This window comes from Eucyclogobius newberryi, unplaced genomic scaffold (assembly GCF_026437365.1).
Source record: "Eucyclogobius newberryi isolate DKJ021-1_F unplaced genomic scaffold, fEucNew1.0.hap1 SCAF_6, whole genome shotgun sequence".
Taxonomy (NCBI): domain Eukaryota; kingdom Metazoa; phylum Chordata; class Actinopteri; order Gobiiformes; family Gobiidae; genus Eucyclogobius; species Eucyclogobius newberryi.
This window is the reverse complement of record NW_027316278.1, coordinates 21,141,965-21,159,982: the sequence shown is the minus strand read 5'-3', so window position 1 is coordinate 21,159,982 and position 18,018 is coordinate 21,141,965. Positions and strand designations below refer to the sequence as shown.

At 39.9% G+C, this 18,018-nt stretch overlaps 1 protein-coding gene across 1 annotated transcript in view; it reads left to right on the top strand.

Annotated features, from left to right (window-relative positions):
• Window positions 1-18,018, top strand: part of dapk1 (death-associated protein kinase 1) — a 39,216-nt gene that overhangs the window by 10,044 nt on the left and 11,154 nt on the right. The window contains exons 2-13 of the mRNA XM_072433386.1: window positions 8,224-8,445; window positions 11,571-11,709; window positions 13,261-13,390; window positions 13,804-13,852; window positions 13,936-13,962; window positions 14,962-15,114; window positions 15,287-15,332; window positions 15,475-15,564; window positions 15,696-15,788; window positions 16,692-16,811; window positions 17,451-17,549; window positions 17,832-17,930. Coding sequence (XP_072289487.1) covers window positions 8,224-8,445; window positions 11,571-11,709; window positions 13,261-13,390; window positions 13,804-13,852; window positions 13,936-13,962; window positions 14,962-15,114; window positions 15,287-15,332; window positions 15,475-15,564; window positions 15,696-15,788; window positions 16,692-16,811; window positions 17,451-17,549; window positions 17,832-17,930 — 1,267 coding nt within the window. The remainder of the gene's footprint in view (window positions 1-8,223; window positions 8,446-11,570; window positions 11,710-13,260; window positions 13,391-13,803; window positions 13,853-13,935; window positions 13,963-14,961; window positions 15,115-15,286; window positions 15,333-15,474; window positions 15,565-15,695; window positions 15,789-16,691; window positions 16,812-17,450; window positions 17,550-17,831; window positions 17,931-18,018) is intronic.

Below are 18,018 nucleotides of genomic sequence, written 5' to 3'. Positions count from 1 at the left end.
ACAATGTTCTCAAAACAGAAGTTGATGTAGTCCGTGATGCACTCTGTGATGGTGTTGATGTCCTCCCCATGTGGGTCATAAAGCTCAGTCCAGACAGTGGTGCTGAAGCAGTCCCTCAGAGCCTCCTCGCTCTCAGCAGACCACATCCTCACCTCACGGGACACCACAGGCTGCCTGCGCATGATGGGTTCATACACAGGCCTCAGATGTACAAGGTTGTGGTCCGAGCTGCCCAGGGGAAGGAGGGGGGAAGAGGAATAAGCCTCCTTGGTGTTGGCAAAAAACAAGTCTAATGTTCTATTGTTCCTGGTGGGGCAGGTAACATACTGGGTGTATGTTGGTAGAACAGAAGAGGGAGAAGCGTGGTTAAAGTCACCAGAGACGAGGAAGAGAGCCTGTGGGTGCTGTGTTTGCAGCCTACAAGTGCAGGAGAGCAGTGCTTCACAAGCATATTCAGCATTGGCAGACGGGGCCACATAGACTGCGATCAAAATCACATGTGAGAACTCCCGGGGAAGATAATATGGCCTCATGCCAATAGCCAATAGTTCAATATCCCTGTTACATAGCTGCTCCTTCACTGTGCAGTGTTCGGGTTTGGACCAGCTCGTGTTCACATACACCACCAGTATTGAGGAACATCTGTGTAAGTCAGTGCAGCCCTTGCATGCAGAGCTCGTGGCTCATTATAGGTGGAAAACAGGACCTTGTTGTTTTTCTTTGCAGTGGTTGCTAACCTTTAACATCAAGTTCCTCAAAGATAATAATACAAACTGACTGCTGCAGCATGTATATCCTTCTCTCATCACAGTGATGCTGCATTTATTATGAATATATTGGGTAGCATGATAATGCATGGGTTCTTGTCTGCCTTGATAAACTGATGTTTTCAGTAGTTTACAGAGAATAGGGAAAATTAACTGTTTAATCCAGTTGGTGTAGTGTCCTGTTTGATTTTCTGAATTTCTGTTTGTTGAATCTACAATTTTATGAAGCCCTGTTTTGATCTGTTCTGTGACCTGAAGATCGGCGGTTTGACACACTGCTGACATTAGACGTCTGAGTGATCAGATTCACTGGCCTACCGATGGTGGGATTCCAGCCTCGCCCCCACTGTCTACACATACTGGTGTAAATGTGACCATTTCCTTTGACTCAAACAAACCTAATCTGAGAGCATTTCTCTCCTCTCAGACTGTGAGTTTGATGATCCAATCACTGACCTGTGTTAAAGCTGCTTTGTCATTGAACTGACACAGACTGACACTTGGGCCAGATTATTACTCTGCTTCACTTTATCACATGCTTTGAACTCATTTCACACTGTGGATCAGTATTTGATTAGAGGCTGATGGTTGATTAAATTTGCCATAGATGAGACAGTTTTGAAAACCACACCACTTTGTCTGTCTGTATGGGCCTTTGCTCAGACTCAAACCACAGTGAACACAAAAGCCAGGCTTGCGGTTCCCACCAGACTCTGTGTGCGTGTGTGTGTGTGTGTGTGTGTGCGTGCGTGTGTGTGCGCGTGTGCGTGTGCGCGTGCAGCACTTTCAGCTTTTCAGCTTTTCGCCACTCTCTCCTATTTCACACTACTAGAACACAAAGGCAATCAATAGCTGGCTCGGAGACGTGAAACTGACACAAGGATCTTGGCGTTGAATTGGCCACTGTGGAAAAACTAACATCATTTTTGTGCCCTAAAGTTGTTGGCCAGTTTTACTTCAAAGATGGGTCATGTTTCTTCCTCCGAGTGAATATTGAAGCTTACATTTTCTTGGCACATTCTGAAAGTAGGTCTTTGCTGTAAAGGGGATGGGGATCATATTATTATATGTTAAGGGCCATGTCCTATTATACTTCCCCAGCTGCTCTCTCTTTAGACCTGTAATGTATGGATAGATTACATCTGGATTAAGGCCAGAGATTAGAAGGATGTTTTCTCTTAACGTATAGCCACGGCTTTGCCCCTGCTTGGTCATGCTGAACGTGATCGCTCCTAATGGTTGTTTTTTTTTCATCTCAGAAGGACTCAACCATGGTTCTGGAGACGGCCAAAGCTATGTTATCGCTTGTTATCGCCTTGTTCACACTAGGCTCTGAACAGATTATTGCACTACATCCAGGTATAACATGTTTAAGGTCGACCTGTTTTCCATCAGCTGATTGTTGAGACCATTGTAATTTATTTGTCTGTCGTTACTAGCGTTTATGGTCAACCTTTTTTATACCTTTTTCAGTGCAGTTTAGATCTGGGACGGAATATGATGATAAAATCTAACCTTGTGTTTGGTGGAATTACTTACTATGTAGTGTAAACTTTGCAGATATAATTGCGATTCATACATATAACAACACTTTTGGTAAACAGAGAAAATTGACATGACGTGGAGCATTTTATTTTCAGATATGCCAGGAACTGCGTTGTTTAGAGCTGCACGATTTGGGAAGAATATCTATTGTAATTGCAATTTTTCTGTTATATATTTTGGCATTGCGATTAGATTTGTGATTTATGTTTTAAGAAAGTTCACATTCAAACGTGTCGATGAGAATCGCCCAAAATACAGAAATAGCACGTATTTAACATGTTTGAACAGATGTAAACTACAGGGCTTGTCGTTTTGATGCTGAAAAAGACAGGATATTTTGTTTTGTTATTAAAATAAATGCACCCTTTTGATATTTGCTCATTATCTTTTATTGCAATTTCAATTTGTGTGGGATCAATCTTGCAGCCCTAGCGTGGTTCACGAGTTGTGGTTATGTGCAGATTCCATACGAATGTTTGAGATTTGAATCAAGACGCCTCAATCGTACATCCTTGGTCGACATGAATATTGGAAAACATCCCTCCACTTATCCGGTTTTCCTGGTGCACATGTAAACGTGAGTACTGTGGGGTTTACTGGAGCTTTATGGCCAGCGTCCGTCGTGGTGAGTGATTTCAACCTTAGTGAAATATGAGCTTTCAGAAGCAGCAGGTGGCTTTAGTTACTACTTCAAGACCATCCAAATAAACGGAGTGAATCTTGATTATGACACTGCAGGCTTTAAGAACATTGTGGCATGTTTTTTTATAAGTTATCTGTTCTTTTATTATTTACTTGAATTTCCCCATTGCGGGACAAATAAAGGCTTATCTTATCTTATATCGCCTGTCCCTATTTCAATGAGTAAAGCTAAACTTGATGATCTGTGATGTCCAGGCTCAGCGCATTTGCAGCGGTCTTATCCAAGCATCAGTTTAGTTGCACTTGCAGGTGGACGGCTCCGGGATTTCACAATGGCGTAGTAGTTCCATCTCTGAAGGGCATAAACAAGCCTCTTGCTTCCTTCCACTCATTCCTTCCTCCCAGTCTAACAACAAGTAGGTCAAAAGTGAGTAGGCCAGTCCACACTTCAAACACAACAAAGGGAGCCGAGCAATCTGACACTGCTGACTATCTGCGGTTATCAGTGTGCTTTCATAAGGGCCCCGTCTCTTGCGTTTACGTTCAGTGTTTTGATAGTTTCCCCACCCTTTGCCTGCCCCGTGTTCATGCCCCGGCCTCTTGTCTTATTCCGCCGCATATTTGTAACTCCGTGCTCTGCTCCCACTCCCCTTGAGAATAGGAGGTATTTCCCAACCGTCCCCTGTCTTTGCGTAAACGGTCTGCGTACGGGGGAATCCACTGTCTGCCTCGGAGAAGTCTCACATTCCCCTAGTGAAATCTAACCAGGCTCTGCAGATTCTATACACTATTGGCTTTGGCTCCTTTTACTGAATTACCCATGGGACAGTGCATTTGAGCTCCTGTTATTTTCACTTGTTTGTGCACATGGTATTTCCAGGGCTCACTTTCTGCTATGTTTTTGAGAAAGCAATGCTGGATTTGCATAGCATAGTACGGCTGCTGCTCACATCTTGGGATATGTGAGTTTTTTCTCTTTTGGCTCATTTTAATGCCTTCGTCACGTTAATTATGTGAGCGAATGAAGGAAGGCACCATCGGGTATTTGTCAACTCATCAACTATTGTATAATTGATATGAATTTTGACGCTTGTTTACAATATAGTTGCTTGGTAACATTTGTCCAAACAGGAAGTGACCTTATAAACATCACTGCGTGTTAGTGTTTAACCTGTCACAAGCACTTAACATAATTTTGCAAACAACAACATATCCTCCTGTCATCTTATAAAACCTCCTAACCCTGTTTAGACTTCTCTGTTTGACCGTTTACATCGTTTTTTGCATTAGATCCTAATCATTTAGATCAATCGATGCACAGGGAATGTCTTTTGTTGACTACGGCCCTAATGTGAACTGTGAAAGCATAACTCAGTCATATTCAATTAGATATGTTTACTACTGCAGACAACACACTTACTACTTGATAGCAACTACTGGCTAAATTATGTATATTTTTAAAAAAAAAATACTCTATTATAGTTTTTCTAATTCCTAAAATGCAAAATCTATGCCAACTCGCACTGTTGATTAAAAATGAAATACATCTCTCAAGTTACCCCTTCATAGCTTTTCATCTTTGTGTCGGTGTAATCCCTCATTCGTCCAGGCGTGTTCCATAGTAGAAAAAGCTTCAGTTGTAGTCATCTGGACTCAGTTTGAAAAAATAGACGTTTCGACTCTCATCCAAGAGTCATTGTCAATAACAGAATTTAGGTCGAGAACTCCGATATTAAACCAGGAAACACTTTAAGACAAAAACTGGTTCACCCAAAGGACAAGTTGCCGACTCAAAAACAGAGCAATGTAGTTTATTCGATCCAATGCAGTGAAGAAAGTTGTAAAGAACGTTACATAGGTGAGACGAAACAGCCTCTACACAAGAGGCTTTATCAGCACAGAAGAAATACTAGTTCAGGACCTCAGAGCGCCGTGCATCTCCATCTTGAAGCCTCTAATCACTCGTTTGAAGACGGTGAGGTGAAGGTTTTAAGCAGGGAGAAAAGATGGTTTGAAAGAGGAGTCAAGGAAGCTATTTTTGTTAAAAAAGAAAGACCTTCTTTAAACAGAAATGGAGGGCTTAGGTTTCATCTTCCTGTTATTTATAATGGGATTCTGAACCCCTGGAAAGGTAAAGGACATTCAGATGCTAATCAGGTACTCAGGGTGGTCGAGCCAGGGTCTCACAAAGACAAAGAGGTTTCTAATAGCCCATTAAGATTCTGAATAGGCTAGCTCGGTAGATACAAAGGGGAGTTTCTGTTGAAACAAACAACTCTTTCTACTTCAGGAAGGCTCCTCCCAATGGGCGGGTCTTACCACAGAACAGTATTAATATCGGAGTTCTCGACCTAAATTCTGTTATTGACAATGACTCTTGGATGAGAGTCGAAACGTCTATTTTTTCAAACTGAGTCCAGATGACTACAACTGAAGCTTTTTCTACTTTTCATCTTTGTGTTTTATTCTCACATTTTCAGTCAGTGTAATGTGAACAAGCCCTAGTTATGTTCACAAGTGCCCTCTATTCCACGGTCAGGAGAGCTCTTCTCTCAAATATCATGCATGGCATTTTACTTCAGCTTCAGAACTACATTCAAGCATCAAAGGCCGCCATATTCCTGTGTCCGTGACATTTTTCTCTCTTGTTCCACGTGATTGTTTTACGTGCGTAGTCTTCTTGTCGTGAATTGAATTAGCTTGGCCCAGATCCAGCCCAGACTCCAAACTCTTCTGGCACATGTGTGTTCTGTGGCAGTGAACAACATTATATAACATACAGTAAAGTGGAAGAAGCTGACTGCAGCAGCTAAACAAACTAAGAGACTGATCAACATTGTGACAGGATGTCCTCAGCACCGCACAGATGGCCAAAAATCAACAACAGGAACTCAGTCGTTCTCTTTTCTTCTCCTCAACGACATTTTCACACCATTTCCAACAGCTTTTTTGATAAGATTAACTTTGAATAAGCTTTCAGCAGTGGAAAGTTCAAACCCCACACACAGACGAGGGGAGAATCTCTGCTTCATTGTGGGATAAGATGAACAGAAGGGACAAACTGTGGTTCCATTCAAACTAAATTACTGTCAAATCCACTCATCTTTAAACTTTTGTGATTATTATTCATTATGAAGGTTTCTACTATAGTTGAAAAGCAAATTGAGCTTTGTTGGTGGAGGCGGTGCACATGTGTAGTTGCCACCACCAGTCGTCATGGTGATTCCAGACCTGGACCATTTGCAAAGTGTCTCTCCCCCTTTTACGATAAGGCCTTCAGGCTAAAATATCTTTTAAAAAGCAAATTTACAGCATATTACAATTTGAATCAGCGGGTATATTTGTCTATTCTGGCTCTTCCATAACACACATTAAAAAGGAATGTGGCATGATCCTGAAAACCCTTTGGCAAGTCAATATATAACTCATCACACTCGCCCTCTATAAATATTGTACTATTGACCGATTAAAAGCACTTGTCAGTCTCAGACTTGTCAGTGGTGGGAACCTCCAGAGGTTAAAAGCGGTGGGGGTTGAGTGTCATTAACATGAGAAAGCCTCTGCTTTCTCTGCACGCTGTCTCGTCTTCTCTCTGTCCCAGACAACGACTCCCTTTGGCCACACTAATGCAACGTCTTCATCAACTAAAGCACTTCAGGTCTTTTCAAAGTAGCATCGCAACACTCCATCCACTGTCGTTATTTCAGATTCAGCATTTGAGGGCTCCACGTGAAATCTAATTACTCAACTAATCTTTGAATCTACTGTCGTAAAACAGTGATCCTACACGTTCATTATATTACACAACATTTATTTATAAGTTTCATGTAAACCTCAACCCCTTTGGTTAATTAGTTTTGGCTGAATCAATAAATTTCAGTTCCATGTGTTTAAAAATATAACAACGACATTATTCAGATATTTATTGTTTACAGTCCCTCCTCCTTAAAGTGTATGATGAAAACCAGGACTCATTTCTTGAAGTCTTTGCCACGCTGGTAATGCATTTGCCAAACAAACACAAAATCTGTGTGAAAATGTGTCTTTTCTCCTGAAACCCTCTCCCTGCGCTCTGCTTCCTCTCTCCGTGGGCGTTGGGTACAGTAAGTGCTTCATGATTGTGAGGATGCTCAAACAGCGGAGGCGTGCACAGCCTCAGCCAAGTGTCCTCGCCTCCAAGTCCCAAGTGTTTTTTCTGCCTGTATTTAGTCCTGTGTCACTGGCAATACCTAGTATCTATCAGCATTTCTCCTGGAAAATAGAAGCCCTGGTTTGTTTATGCATACACATTACACACACACACAGGTTCAGGCTTTAAGTCTCACACGCCATAGATTTAATGTTGCACAGATTCACAATGATGTTTATTAGTAAATGATATTACAGCAGGGCAAAGCTAGCATCATAATATACAGTATCATGAACGTTTGCACTTTCGACGTTTACGAAACTTTAAGTGAATAATTTGCTTGTGAACTGATTAATTCTGTATGCCGAAACATGTGTGCATTGTTTTTATTGTTGTGCAACTCCTGGTAACTGGTGTCAACACAAGGAGCATTATGTTATGCAACTGAGGCATTTTTAATTTGAAGGTTTGTGCTGTTCATTAACACACTGCTCTCAGGTTTGTTTGAGGACTTGTCGAGAGTGAAGTCATCATATCTTCAGAGATGTGCGGCGTTGACAATTCCACGTCGCACAAACGTTCATGAGTCTAATGCTGATGGATTCAACACTTAATAACTCATGTCAATAACACTTATCTGCTGCACTGCTACTATTGATCTGACCATAACAGACTTTTAGTCTTTATATTTTGTCAATGTCTACTTTTATTTTACACCTTTTATTCTTTATGCTTACTTCATACATATCATTTTTACTTTAGTCTGTTCATTTGTGTTCACTGACAAAGGCAATAAAAGTATTTCTGATTCTGAAAGTAAAGGCTCTCTGCATACAAAAAGTACATTTCTACTTTTCTGTGGGGAACTTGGCTAAATTATTGAGTGTCCTTTCCAGGGACTCAACAGGAGCTATTGTAAAGTGAGGAATGAACCAGCTTCCACGATTGTCTTTTTACTTGAATATCGTTATCGAGATGATCATAAAATAAATATCAATATACATTTTTGTCAATATCGCAGAGCCCTACATCTAAATGTCTGAAAACGGTGACTTTTGTGGACTTCGGATCCTACTAAATTACACTTCTTCTATGTAACAAAAAGTCATTGCTTATATTTGTTTTGCCTTCTCCCTTCAGCGGTCAGTTTGCCGTGGTCAGAAGATGTCGGCACAGGGACACAGGACAGGAATACGCCGCCAAATTCATCAAGAAGCGGCGCAGCAAGTCGAGTCGGCGAGGGGTGTCCCGTGAGGACATAGAGCGCGAGGTGAACATCCTCAAACAGATCCAGCATCCCAACATCATAACGTTACAGGAAGTCTTCGAGAATAAGGCCGAGGTCATCCTTATCCTGGAACTGTGAGTGCCCTTTTTAAATTGTAAATATCGCAAGGTAATACATAAATTACAACAAGATAAAGTTCTCCATCAGACAAAAAAAATAACCTTGTTTTTTGGATGTGTAAAGTATAAAAGGGCATATTTTTGTTTAGTTTGTGTTTGACGAGTAAATGAACACACACATCTGAGTTTATTTAAATGCACAGAACGTAACAATTTAGCAAAAAAAAAAATGGACTAAAAAAAACAACTTTACGCTGAGCAAACCTTCATTTGCACAATATTGAGTCTTATATGGGCTGGAGGAGCTTATTTCTGGTTATTTCCTGGCCTAAAACTTATCTGCGTGGAAGAATGTCCTGAAGTATGGTTTTAACTTTCTATTTCCATTAGATCAGGGCCAATATGGATTTATTTACTTATTTGTTAATACCAATATTTAGATTTTAAAACCAATAAGACTCAGACTGGAGCACAGCCCAAAAATATATGCGCCAAATATTGATGCTGGGACCAATATATTCCCCAGCCCTTACAGTGACATACTGTGCTTTTACTGAACGTCTTCAGAAAAGTATCATTTAGAAGAATGCAATCATATTGTTTCTGCAAAATAGGAATTTAATCAAATTCGTTCTCATATTGTGGAGCTGTAATTGTCAGTAGGGTTTTCGGTGTAAATTGGAAGCAACTTCTTCTACTCACATGTAGGTACATGTCAGTTGTTTAACATTCTTTTAGCAAAAAAATGTCTTGACACATAGTCTGATATTTTTCCCATAAGGCTCTCGTCATACCAGATTTTCCAACTTTTGTTTGACGGTTAAGAGCATTTCTGTTTACATTACAGCTTTACTGCTGACATACGTGTTTCGAACCTATAAACCATCAGCTCTCACTTACGAGATCATGTTACGCTTTATCACTTCAGGGCATTACCGGTACATGGATACTGTCTTTGATACTGTTCCTTTACATCTCACTAAACCTGCTCTATACAGTTTTGTTGTAGTACTTTCCTGATCTCATATTTGTACTCCATCCTGTGATATTCCTCACCTCACCATATAATTACGTATTGTGCTACTCTCAAACAGCCCTGTTTAAACATAAGAACTAACATATGGACCCTTTAAATGGCCATTGCATCAGAATATTCAAAATTAAGTCAACCTTTAAATATTTTCAAAGATTATGCAAGAAGATGTTTTTGTTTACACGCCTTTTAAAGGGTCTATATTGCAAATGTACTTAATAAATCATGGCATTGATATTGTTGTATTTTGAAAAAGTAGCATACTTTCAGAGTTCAACATTTACACAATCATTTTGCAATTGGCTTGTGTTAACTTTTGACAACTGTTTTAACTATTATTGTCTATTACCCATCACATTCCTTTTCACATGCTTCTCTTGTTACCAGTTTATATAATTATTGTGTGATCCTACAGTATTGCTTTTATGCTCAGCCTCTTTTAAACCGTCAACAGCAGATCGATGAAATGTTTGGGATTGTTCAATAATTCAGTCAGCGGCATGTTACCGTTTGATAATGGACACGACGGGAGGATCAAATCAAGGCTCCAGCTTTGACGTTTTTAAAGTCCAGGCACCGGCCTCGCTGTAGACGTTTGCTGATTGAGATGAATGCGTGCTTCAGCATGGGTTGGATTTCATCCAGGCGGGAATAAAAGCCAACTTGCATCACTAATGCCAAGTCACCTTGCCCCACCTTAGAGTCCATTATGTTATAATTGTATAGAAACTTCCACTCAAGTTGAACTATATGCAATTACTACGGTTCCGTGTCAAGTGTTTTATTGTCACGTGAAAGGAGTGGACAATTCAGGGAACAAAGAAGAAAATGCAGACCCAACTTTCCCCAAAGATTACCGGTATATTGTGTTTCCCGAGTCTGGGTTTGGGCTGTTTGTTTGAAGCGTACACATTTTTACCTAGACACCTTTCAACATACTTGTTTGTCAGACTTCTGTGGTTTCAACATGCTAACCGCTAATGTGCTAGGCCAGCTGATGAGGTAAACAACATGATACTGTGGACTGTGGGGGGCGGGGCTGTGTGCCTCGCATTGTACTGGATCTAACACTCGGATATTCCTTGTTACAACATGCCTTAGTCAGTGCATTAAGCAGAGGTTGGTCACAGCAGCCTTCCTCTTCACTTTTTCTCACTTCCCCTTATTTACTTCACTTGCACCACCCTTCTGCCTCGATGACAACCCAACACCAAATGTGGTTTTGTTTTAGTCCAAAGTTGTATTCCTCGGCACAGAAAGTGGCTCTCAGGATCTTACAAGCCCAATTAGCCAAGAGAAGATGATGTTTTTACCTTCTAAGCACTGCACCTGCATCAGCGTCCATCGTAGTATTTTCTATTATAGATGTATTAGTATTCCAAAGCAGTGTTGTCAAAAGTATTGAAAATAAGATGCTAATCGATACTAAAAGTAGTATCAAAATTGGATCTCTTACACGGGCCAAGTCTGACTTTTCCAGAATGATCTTTAGTTTTCTCAGAAGTATATGACCACAAGGTGTAATAAAGAAAGAAACATGTCTTTTGTCTAAACCATGAACTAAAAAAATATTTTTTTTAATGATCCTTGTATCAATATTGGTATTGAGAATTGAGTATATTCCTTATATTAGTATCAACATCGAGTTTTAGTGTCGTGACAACACTTTTCCAGAGTGATGTGATTCCTTTGCCTGGAAAAATGTATCTATCTCCATGGAAACGAGCAGGTGGTACCACAAGTTACAGGTCAGATCTATGGAGAGGCTCACAGTAAGAATACAGAAGTGTTTGCGCATAGAAAACACTTTACCGGTAATTTAATAAATACAAGAGGGATAAGTTGGATGCCATACTGTGGAACATACCAGGCAGAGCCCCGGCATCTCCATGGAAACAAGCAGGGGGCAGACCCTCCTCAAGGAAAGCCACATAATGTACCGTGAATATACAATAAAATGGTTTAAAAACAATTGTGGGTAAATTTCACCTGGACTGTGTCAATTGTCCGTCTGAATTGCACCCAGATGATTAGATTACACAGGCTCAGCTCAGGTAAGAAGGGATTTACAGCGGCTTCTTTAATTCTCTCTCTGTCCTTTGTCCAGTGTGGCAGGTGGTGAACTCTTCGACTTTCTGGCTGAGAAGGAGTCTTTGAGTGAAGAGGAGGCCACACAGTTCCTCAAGCAGATTCTGGATGGAGTCCAATACCTGCACTCCAAGCAAATCGCTCACTTCGACCTTAAGGTACCAAAATAACAAAACTGTCTCTTCAGTCCAACCCTATCAAAGTAAATCGCAGCCTTTGAATACACTTCTTATAAGACAAAACAGGTGCCTTATGAAAGTGCTTCTTGGCCCCTGTTTATGATCAGCTGACATGGGATTTTTCTTCACTTTGAATTATTGATGCGGGCTAAAACACATCACTTAGTAGTTGAGGCTGTTGCTTAGTTTGCTTTTCGAAATGTTCAAATCTGTTCTTTTAACAACTTAAGTAAACTCAACTGGACAGGAAGTCAATGCACCCATTTCTATTATGAAGCCGTTTTGAATAGATATTGTGGTTTACAAAGAACAAAATGTAAAATAATGATCAATACATGTTAAAGTTTAATATTAAATACCCCAAAATAATCATAATCTAATAGATTGTATTTAGTCAACACTTTAAAACACAACTCTTCATTAACTCTAGTTTAGTAGATGCACAAACTATGATGCCGTTATTAATAATCAGTCAAGAATATTTTTTTAAATATTGCTTAGGTCACGTACAAGTCAACTTTTTGATCAAATCTTGTTTTTATTATTTTCCGAGCTGAAAGCCTCCATCTGCTATAATGTATTTTAAAACGAGCAGATGGATGAGTTTAGAACAAATTATCTCCCAGTTTAGAAGCAGATCAATTGTTTGCCGACGACAGCACTCCCAATCAATGCAATTATTCTGTAAAAGTATGTACGGTGAGGCAGCCAACATAAGGTCAAGTACTTTTGTGTCGAGTATACTTGTTGGATCATATGAAATGGCATGTTGCTCTTTAGGAAACCCTTTGTTGTCATCCTGTCGTTTTTGCCACTTCCTCAAGTGTTTTACTGCTGTTTTGCATGTCATTTTCATGGCCGACATGCGTCTTTCTAGTCTCTTGTCCTGTCTATTAGTAGTTCTTAATGTGTTTTTGTCGATTTGCCATAACATATAAAGATCAATATTTACACAATGTATGAAAGATGTATGTTTAGTGAAAGTATCAAAAATAAAATGAATTAAACTATATCTAAATATGATATATACAAGCCATTTCGACTTTATTGGTGCACACTGTAACTTTCTTTGGTGGAGATTTGTCACATGTTTGTCTCCATGGTGATGGTATTGCGTTGCCATGTTCCGAGGTATGGCATGAAGCATATCTCTTTTTCATGGTCTTGCTTTTTATTGCTCAAAATTACCTTGAAAAACATGCATTCATACTGGGAGCTCTAACGTGACCATGTCTCCATGGAGATGAATCATTTTAATGCCATACTGTGGAGCATTCCAGGCAAAGCAATACAATCTCCATGGGAGTGGCAGACCCTACACCAGGAGAGTTATTCACAGAGTACCTTTAAATGAAATCCAGATAATGTATTGTTTCTCACTCAATGTCAATGATCACATTAACTCCCCATGTTCATAACAAAGTACATCAGTAAAAATCCCATAGCAGCAGAGAACTGTATTTCCTTTCAAATGATAAACCAACACAGATCAACCAGAGATGTCGAAGTTGTTGTTTGTGTGTCTTTCAGCCGGAGAACATCATGCTGCTGAACCGCTCTGTGCCTCACCCGCGCATCAAGCTCATTGACTTTGGTCTGGCCCACAAGATCGACTTTGGCAATGATTTTAAAAACATTTTTGGCACGCCAGAATTCGTAGGTCAGTTTGTGTTACCTAATAGTACCATGTTCTCCAAATGTTTCACTTTATTTTTGCATGTTGTCTAATCATCCAATTCAGTTATATCGCTATCACTGTGTCATTTTTACTATGCAACACTTTTGTGGATTTCGCTTGTAAATTGTAATTAATATGTAATGTTATGACTCATTGAAGGTTTTAAAATTGTCGGTTGTAGAATTAGAATTGTATTCAAAACAGTAAATGTAATTAAAAGCTCTCTCAAATGTGCTTTCCCTAAATTAAAGAAAGGACTAATATGTCATAATAAACCAATTTAAAGTTGTTTTTGCTTTGATGATAAGGACCATTTGAAGCCTTTTAAAGCCTAAAACTATAAAAGTGGATTGTATAAAGAGGTGTTAGCATTGACTTGACTGTGTTCTTTACAGCTCCAGAAGTAGTTAACTATGAACCGCTGGGCCTGGAGGCGGACATGTGGTGAGTAAATGAAGTAAAGGCATCACATGAACTCATAATAGAAGTGTTGTTTGACATCATCTCTGTCTATCTGCCTTTCACAGGAGCGTTGGTGTGATAACCTACATACTGTAAGTACCTAACCAGCTGCCACTCACATTTTAATTTAATTATATAAACCCTGGAACACAATTTACATTTTAAGTTGCTTCTTGTTACACCCTGAGCATACATTTACTCTATAATAATCTGATGCATTCTTCCATCTGGTACACAATTAACACCGCTTCATAAGACTTGGTTTACAATTCAAGACAATTCGAACACATCGCCCCATAAGGGGTTTGCATCATCTGGAGATGGAAAAGTGATGCTCTCCATCACACTGCACAAACAGCCTGCGTTCATGCTCCCGCCCCCACAGCTACCACGGCTCTGCCAGGCAATGCAGAAAATAGACTGCTCCCTGTCTAATATCACAACCTACAACTGCAATGTGCTGTACAACCACACTAGAGACATGTAGCAATGTTTGAAAAAACACTCTTCAATTCAACATGAATATCTGAGGAGACAGCATTGTAATGTTTTGTGGACAATGACCTATTTAATACACTCAAAGTAGTGTTTTGTGAAACACATCATGTCACTACATCATCAGCTCTTAACTTCAGTTTACCCAGGACCACCTCCATGTCTGTCTCAGCTGTCTGTAACCAGCGTCTGGGACTGACACGCTGCTGAGGCTTCAGTGGACCAGCAAAGACTGGCATCAGTGTAACTAGGACTGGTGTATGACCCTAACATGCACAATTATCTGCACACTACTGTACAATATATACTGCTGCACACACCCAGGAAGGCGAGCACTGCAGCTGCTTCAAGTACTTGGATCTCAGCCACCACAGTTTGTATCCAGGCTCTGCTCATGAGTCACTGCAGCTTTGAGGTGGTATAGTTTTAGCACATCTGTAGGTTTATGTTGGTATAGTATAGTATATTATAGTATATTATAATATAATATAATATATTATATCTTATATATTATATTATATATATAATATATATATTATATTATATTATAATATATAAAAATTCCTACTTTAAAGTATGTTTTGTATTTTTGTTAGACTGAGTGGAGCATCACCATTTTTGGGTGACAATAAGCAAGAGACCTTGGCCAATGTGTCAGCTGTCGATTATACATTTGAAGAGGAATTCTTCAGCAACACCAGCAAGCTGGCCAAAGACTTCATCGCAAGACTCCTTGTCAAAGACCCCAAGTATGTACTGTATGTTTTAGTGCTGTACAACAGTAAACTTTAAACAGGTTTGTGGCGGATGTGGAGTTCAAATGTCTCAACAGTAATGTATAGACTAGAATCTTGTTGAAAATGTGTATTTGATATTTACTGATTATTATCTGACCAAGTATCATGTTCTCCTTGTTGCTAGAAAAAGAATGACTATCCAGGACAGCTTTCTACACCCCTGGATTAAGGTATCTATACTAGTTATGTGGAAAGGCATTGCATTTCTATGATTGTCTTTCAAAAGTGTAAAATGCTTTTTAGATTTATATAAACATTACTGTCACATAAATTTGTTCTTGTACCAACACAAATATACTTCTTGTTGAAAAGCCAAAAGACACACTGCAGGCTCTGAGCAGAAAGGAGTCGGCTGTCAACATGGAGAAGTTTAAAAAGTTTGCTGCACGAAGAAAATGGAAAGTAAGTTGAATAATGTCCCATTCAAGGATAAAATATCTATGAAAATGTTTTTATTGATTTAATTTAATATGTGTGTTATAATTTGATTCCTCATGTGTGTATATAAATATATATATATATCTTTTTTTCAGCAATCTGTCCGACTTATTTCCTTGTGCAACCGCTTGTCTCGGTCGTTTTTGTCCAGAAGTAACATTAGTGTGGCACGCAGCGATGACACTCTGGTAAGAAATGTTCTAGTCTTTCGATATCAGCGCTGGTATTCTCTCTGTGAGCACCTGCCACAAGTAATTGATCTGTTCCTCATTTCCGTAGGTGAGGCTATGTACTGTTGGAATGTGACCGCTGCTTAGGAACAAGTGGATATTTTCTATATTTGTGTTGACTCGTACTGTTAAACGTATAAAGAAGCCATTGTTGACGATGGCCTGCCCAGACATAGAAATGTAAACAGCGCTGCCTTGGCTACGGATTTAATCATTGACAGCATATTTTTTTTCTTCCTCAAGTGACACTTCCCTTCTGTCACGGAAACAGAATAAGTGGAGCAAGTTGCTCCACTTACACAAACGGAGCCAAGTGTAGTCGTTGGAGATTATTTACAGAGTCCTTTTGGGGGATGCAACAACTAAACTACAGCAAAAGCCCCTCAATACAGTGTTTTAGTCAATCCTGTGTGTAATTAACTACATGCTCGACGGTGCTCGTGCTTATTCTAGCCCTGTGAGCCCCAGCTCCCAACAGGGAAGTTATGTAGAGGAATGTAGCTGGAGGAACACGCTTGACTGAACACATTGGCTCCACGTCGACTTGCCCCCTTCCTCCTCCTCCTCCTCGTCACCCCTGCCCTATCCTTTCTCTTCGTCTCCCAGTGCAGCAGAGCGTCACAGCCGTGTCGTCAGACTGCCTCGAGTTCATGGTTATTGGGTCACCTGTTGTCGACTGAGTGACGCTTGCCTGTGACATAAAGGAGAAATTGAGTTGTTATTCAAAGACAGTTTAATTCTGTGTGTATTTATGCTTGGGTGCACTTTGAGAAAGATCTGGAGGAGCATATGACTGAATGAATTGCTGTTCTCAATGTTCGATCAGCAGCAGAGCGGTAACTGTCTTTGCTACACCTTTAGGATGAGGAAGACTCCTTTGTGATGAAAGCCATTATCCACGCCATAAATGATGACAATGTCCCGGGTCTGCAACACCTTCTGGGCTCGCTGAACAGCTATGACGTCAACCAACCCAACAAGGTGACGAGCATTGAACCAACCACTCTTATTCTGTCTCTTACTGACTGATTTTACCAGAATTTCTGTGACCTAGCTCTGCAGACTTTAGAGAGAATGTACAAATAGCATCACAACATGGACGACCATAAGCCTCTAATTCTGCCGACTTAGAGTTTGTGCTGCCGTGGGTCAGAATCAGGGTCATGCTTTCCACACTATCATTTTGAGAATTGGAAGATACTTCTCCACTTTGCGCTATTTGAGCCTCTCCTTGCTGTTAAAGGCTCGGGAGAGGTTCAGCTCGGACAATCGCCAGTGACGGGGCTGATGTTGACGATGCACAACCATTCACTCAAACATTCACTCAAACATTCAGTTACTATAAGCCGCCGCCTAAGCAGGCGTGTCTTGGGCTGTAGAAGTAGAATGAAATGCCCGTAGAATTGACAATAATGTTCTCATCAAACACAACTTTTTTTAAGAAACTTAAAAGTCCTTTTCAACTAAATGTGTGTCCACTTTTTTTTTTTTTAAGTGAGTTGGTTCTCAATATGGCTCATGCTTATGTACTTACTAAGAATTACCTTCATCAGAGCTCTACACAGATAGTTATGTCACAAAAAACACAAAAGTAACGTGCGTATTGTGTTCTGATGGCAGCATGGCACTCCTCCACTCTTGATAGCAGCGGGTGGTGGCAACATTCAGATTATAGAGGTGTTGATGTGGAAAGGTGCAGAAATCAAGGCCCATGATAAGGTAAAGTACACATTTATTTTACAAAGTTTCATTCAGTTGGTTCTCAGGGGTTAACTGTGTATATGTGGCATCTATACATGGTCTACTTTTAACACTTGAATTGATATTAAGATACCAGCTTTCATATTTATTATCTGTGAAATCATCAATATTAGATTTGATTTTATGAAACATATGTGACAATAGATGAGCGATGTTCATAAATTATTGAATAAACACCCGAAACCTTAAAAGTGAGACTTCCATTTAAGGTCAGAGATAAATTCCGAATGTTTATTTCAGAGTGGAGCCAATGCTATCTACTATGCAGCGAGACATGGCCACGTGGAGACGCTCAGATTCCTCCATGAGAAGAAATGCCCTCTGAATGTACAAGATAAGGTACATTCCTCCTCTCTATACGTGTTACCGATCTCAGTCTGACAGATAGAAGCTTACTGTACCCATTTTACACTTTCTCAGCCATCCC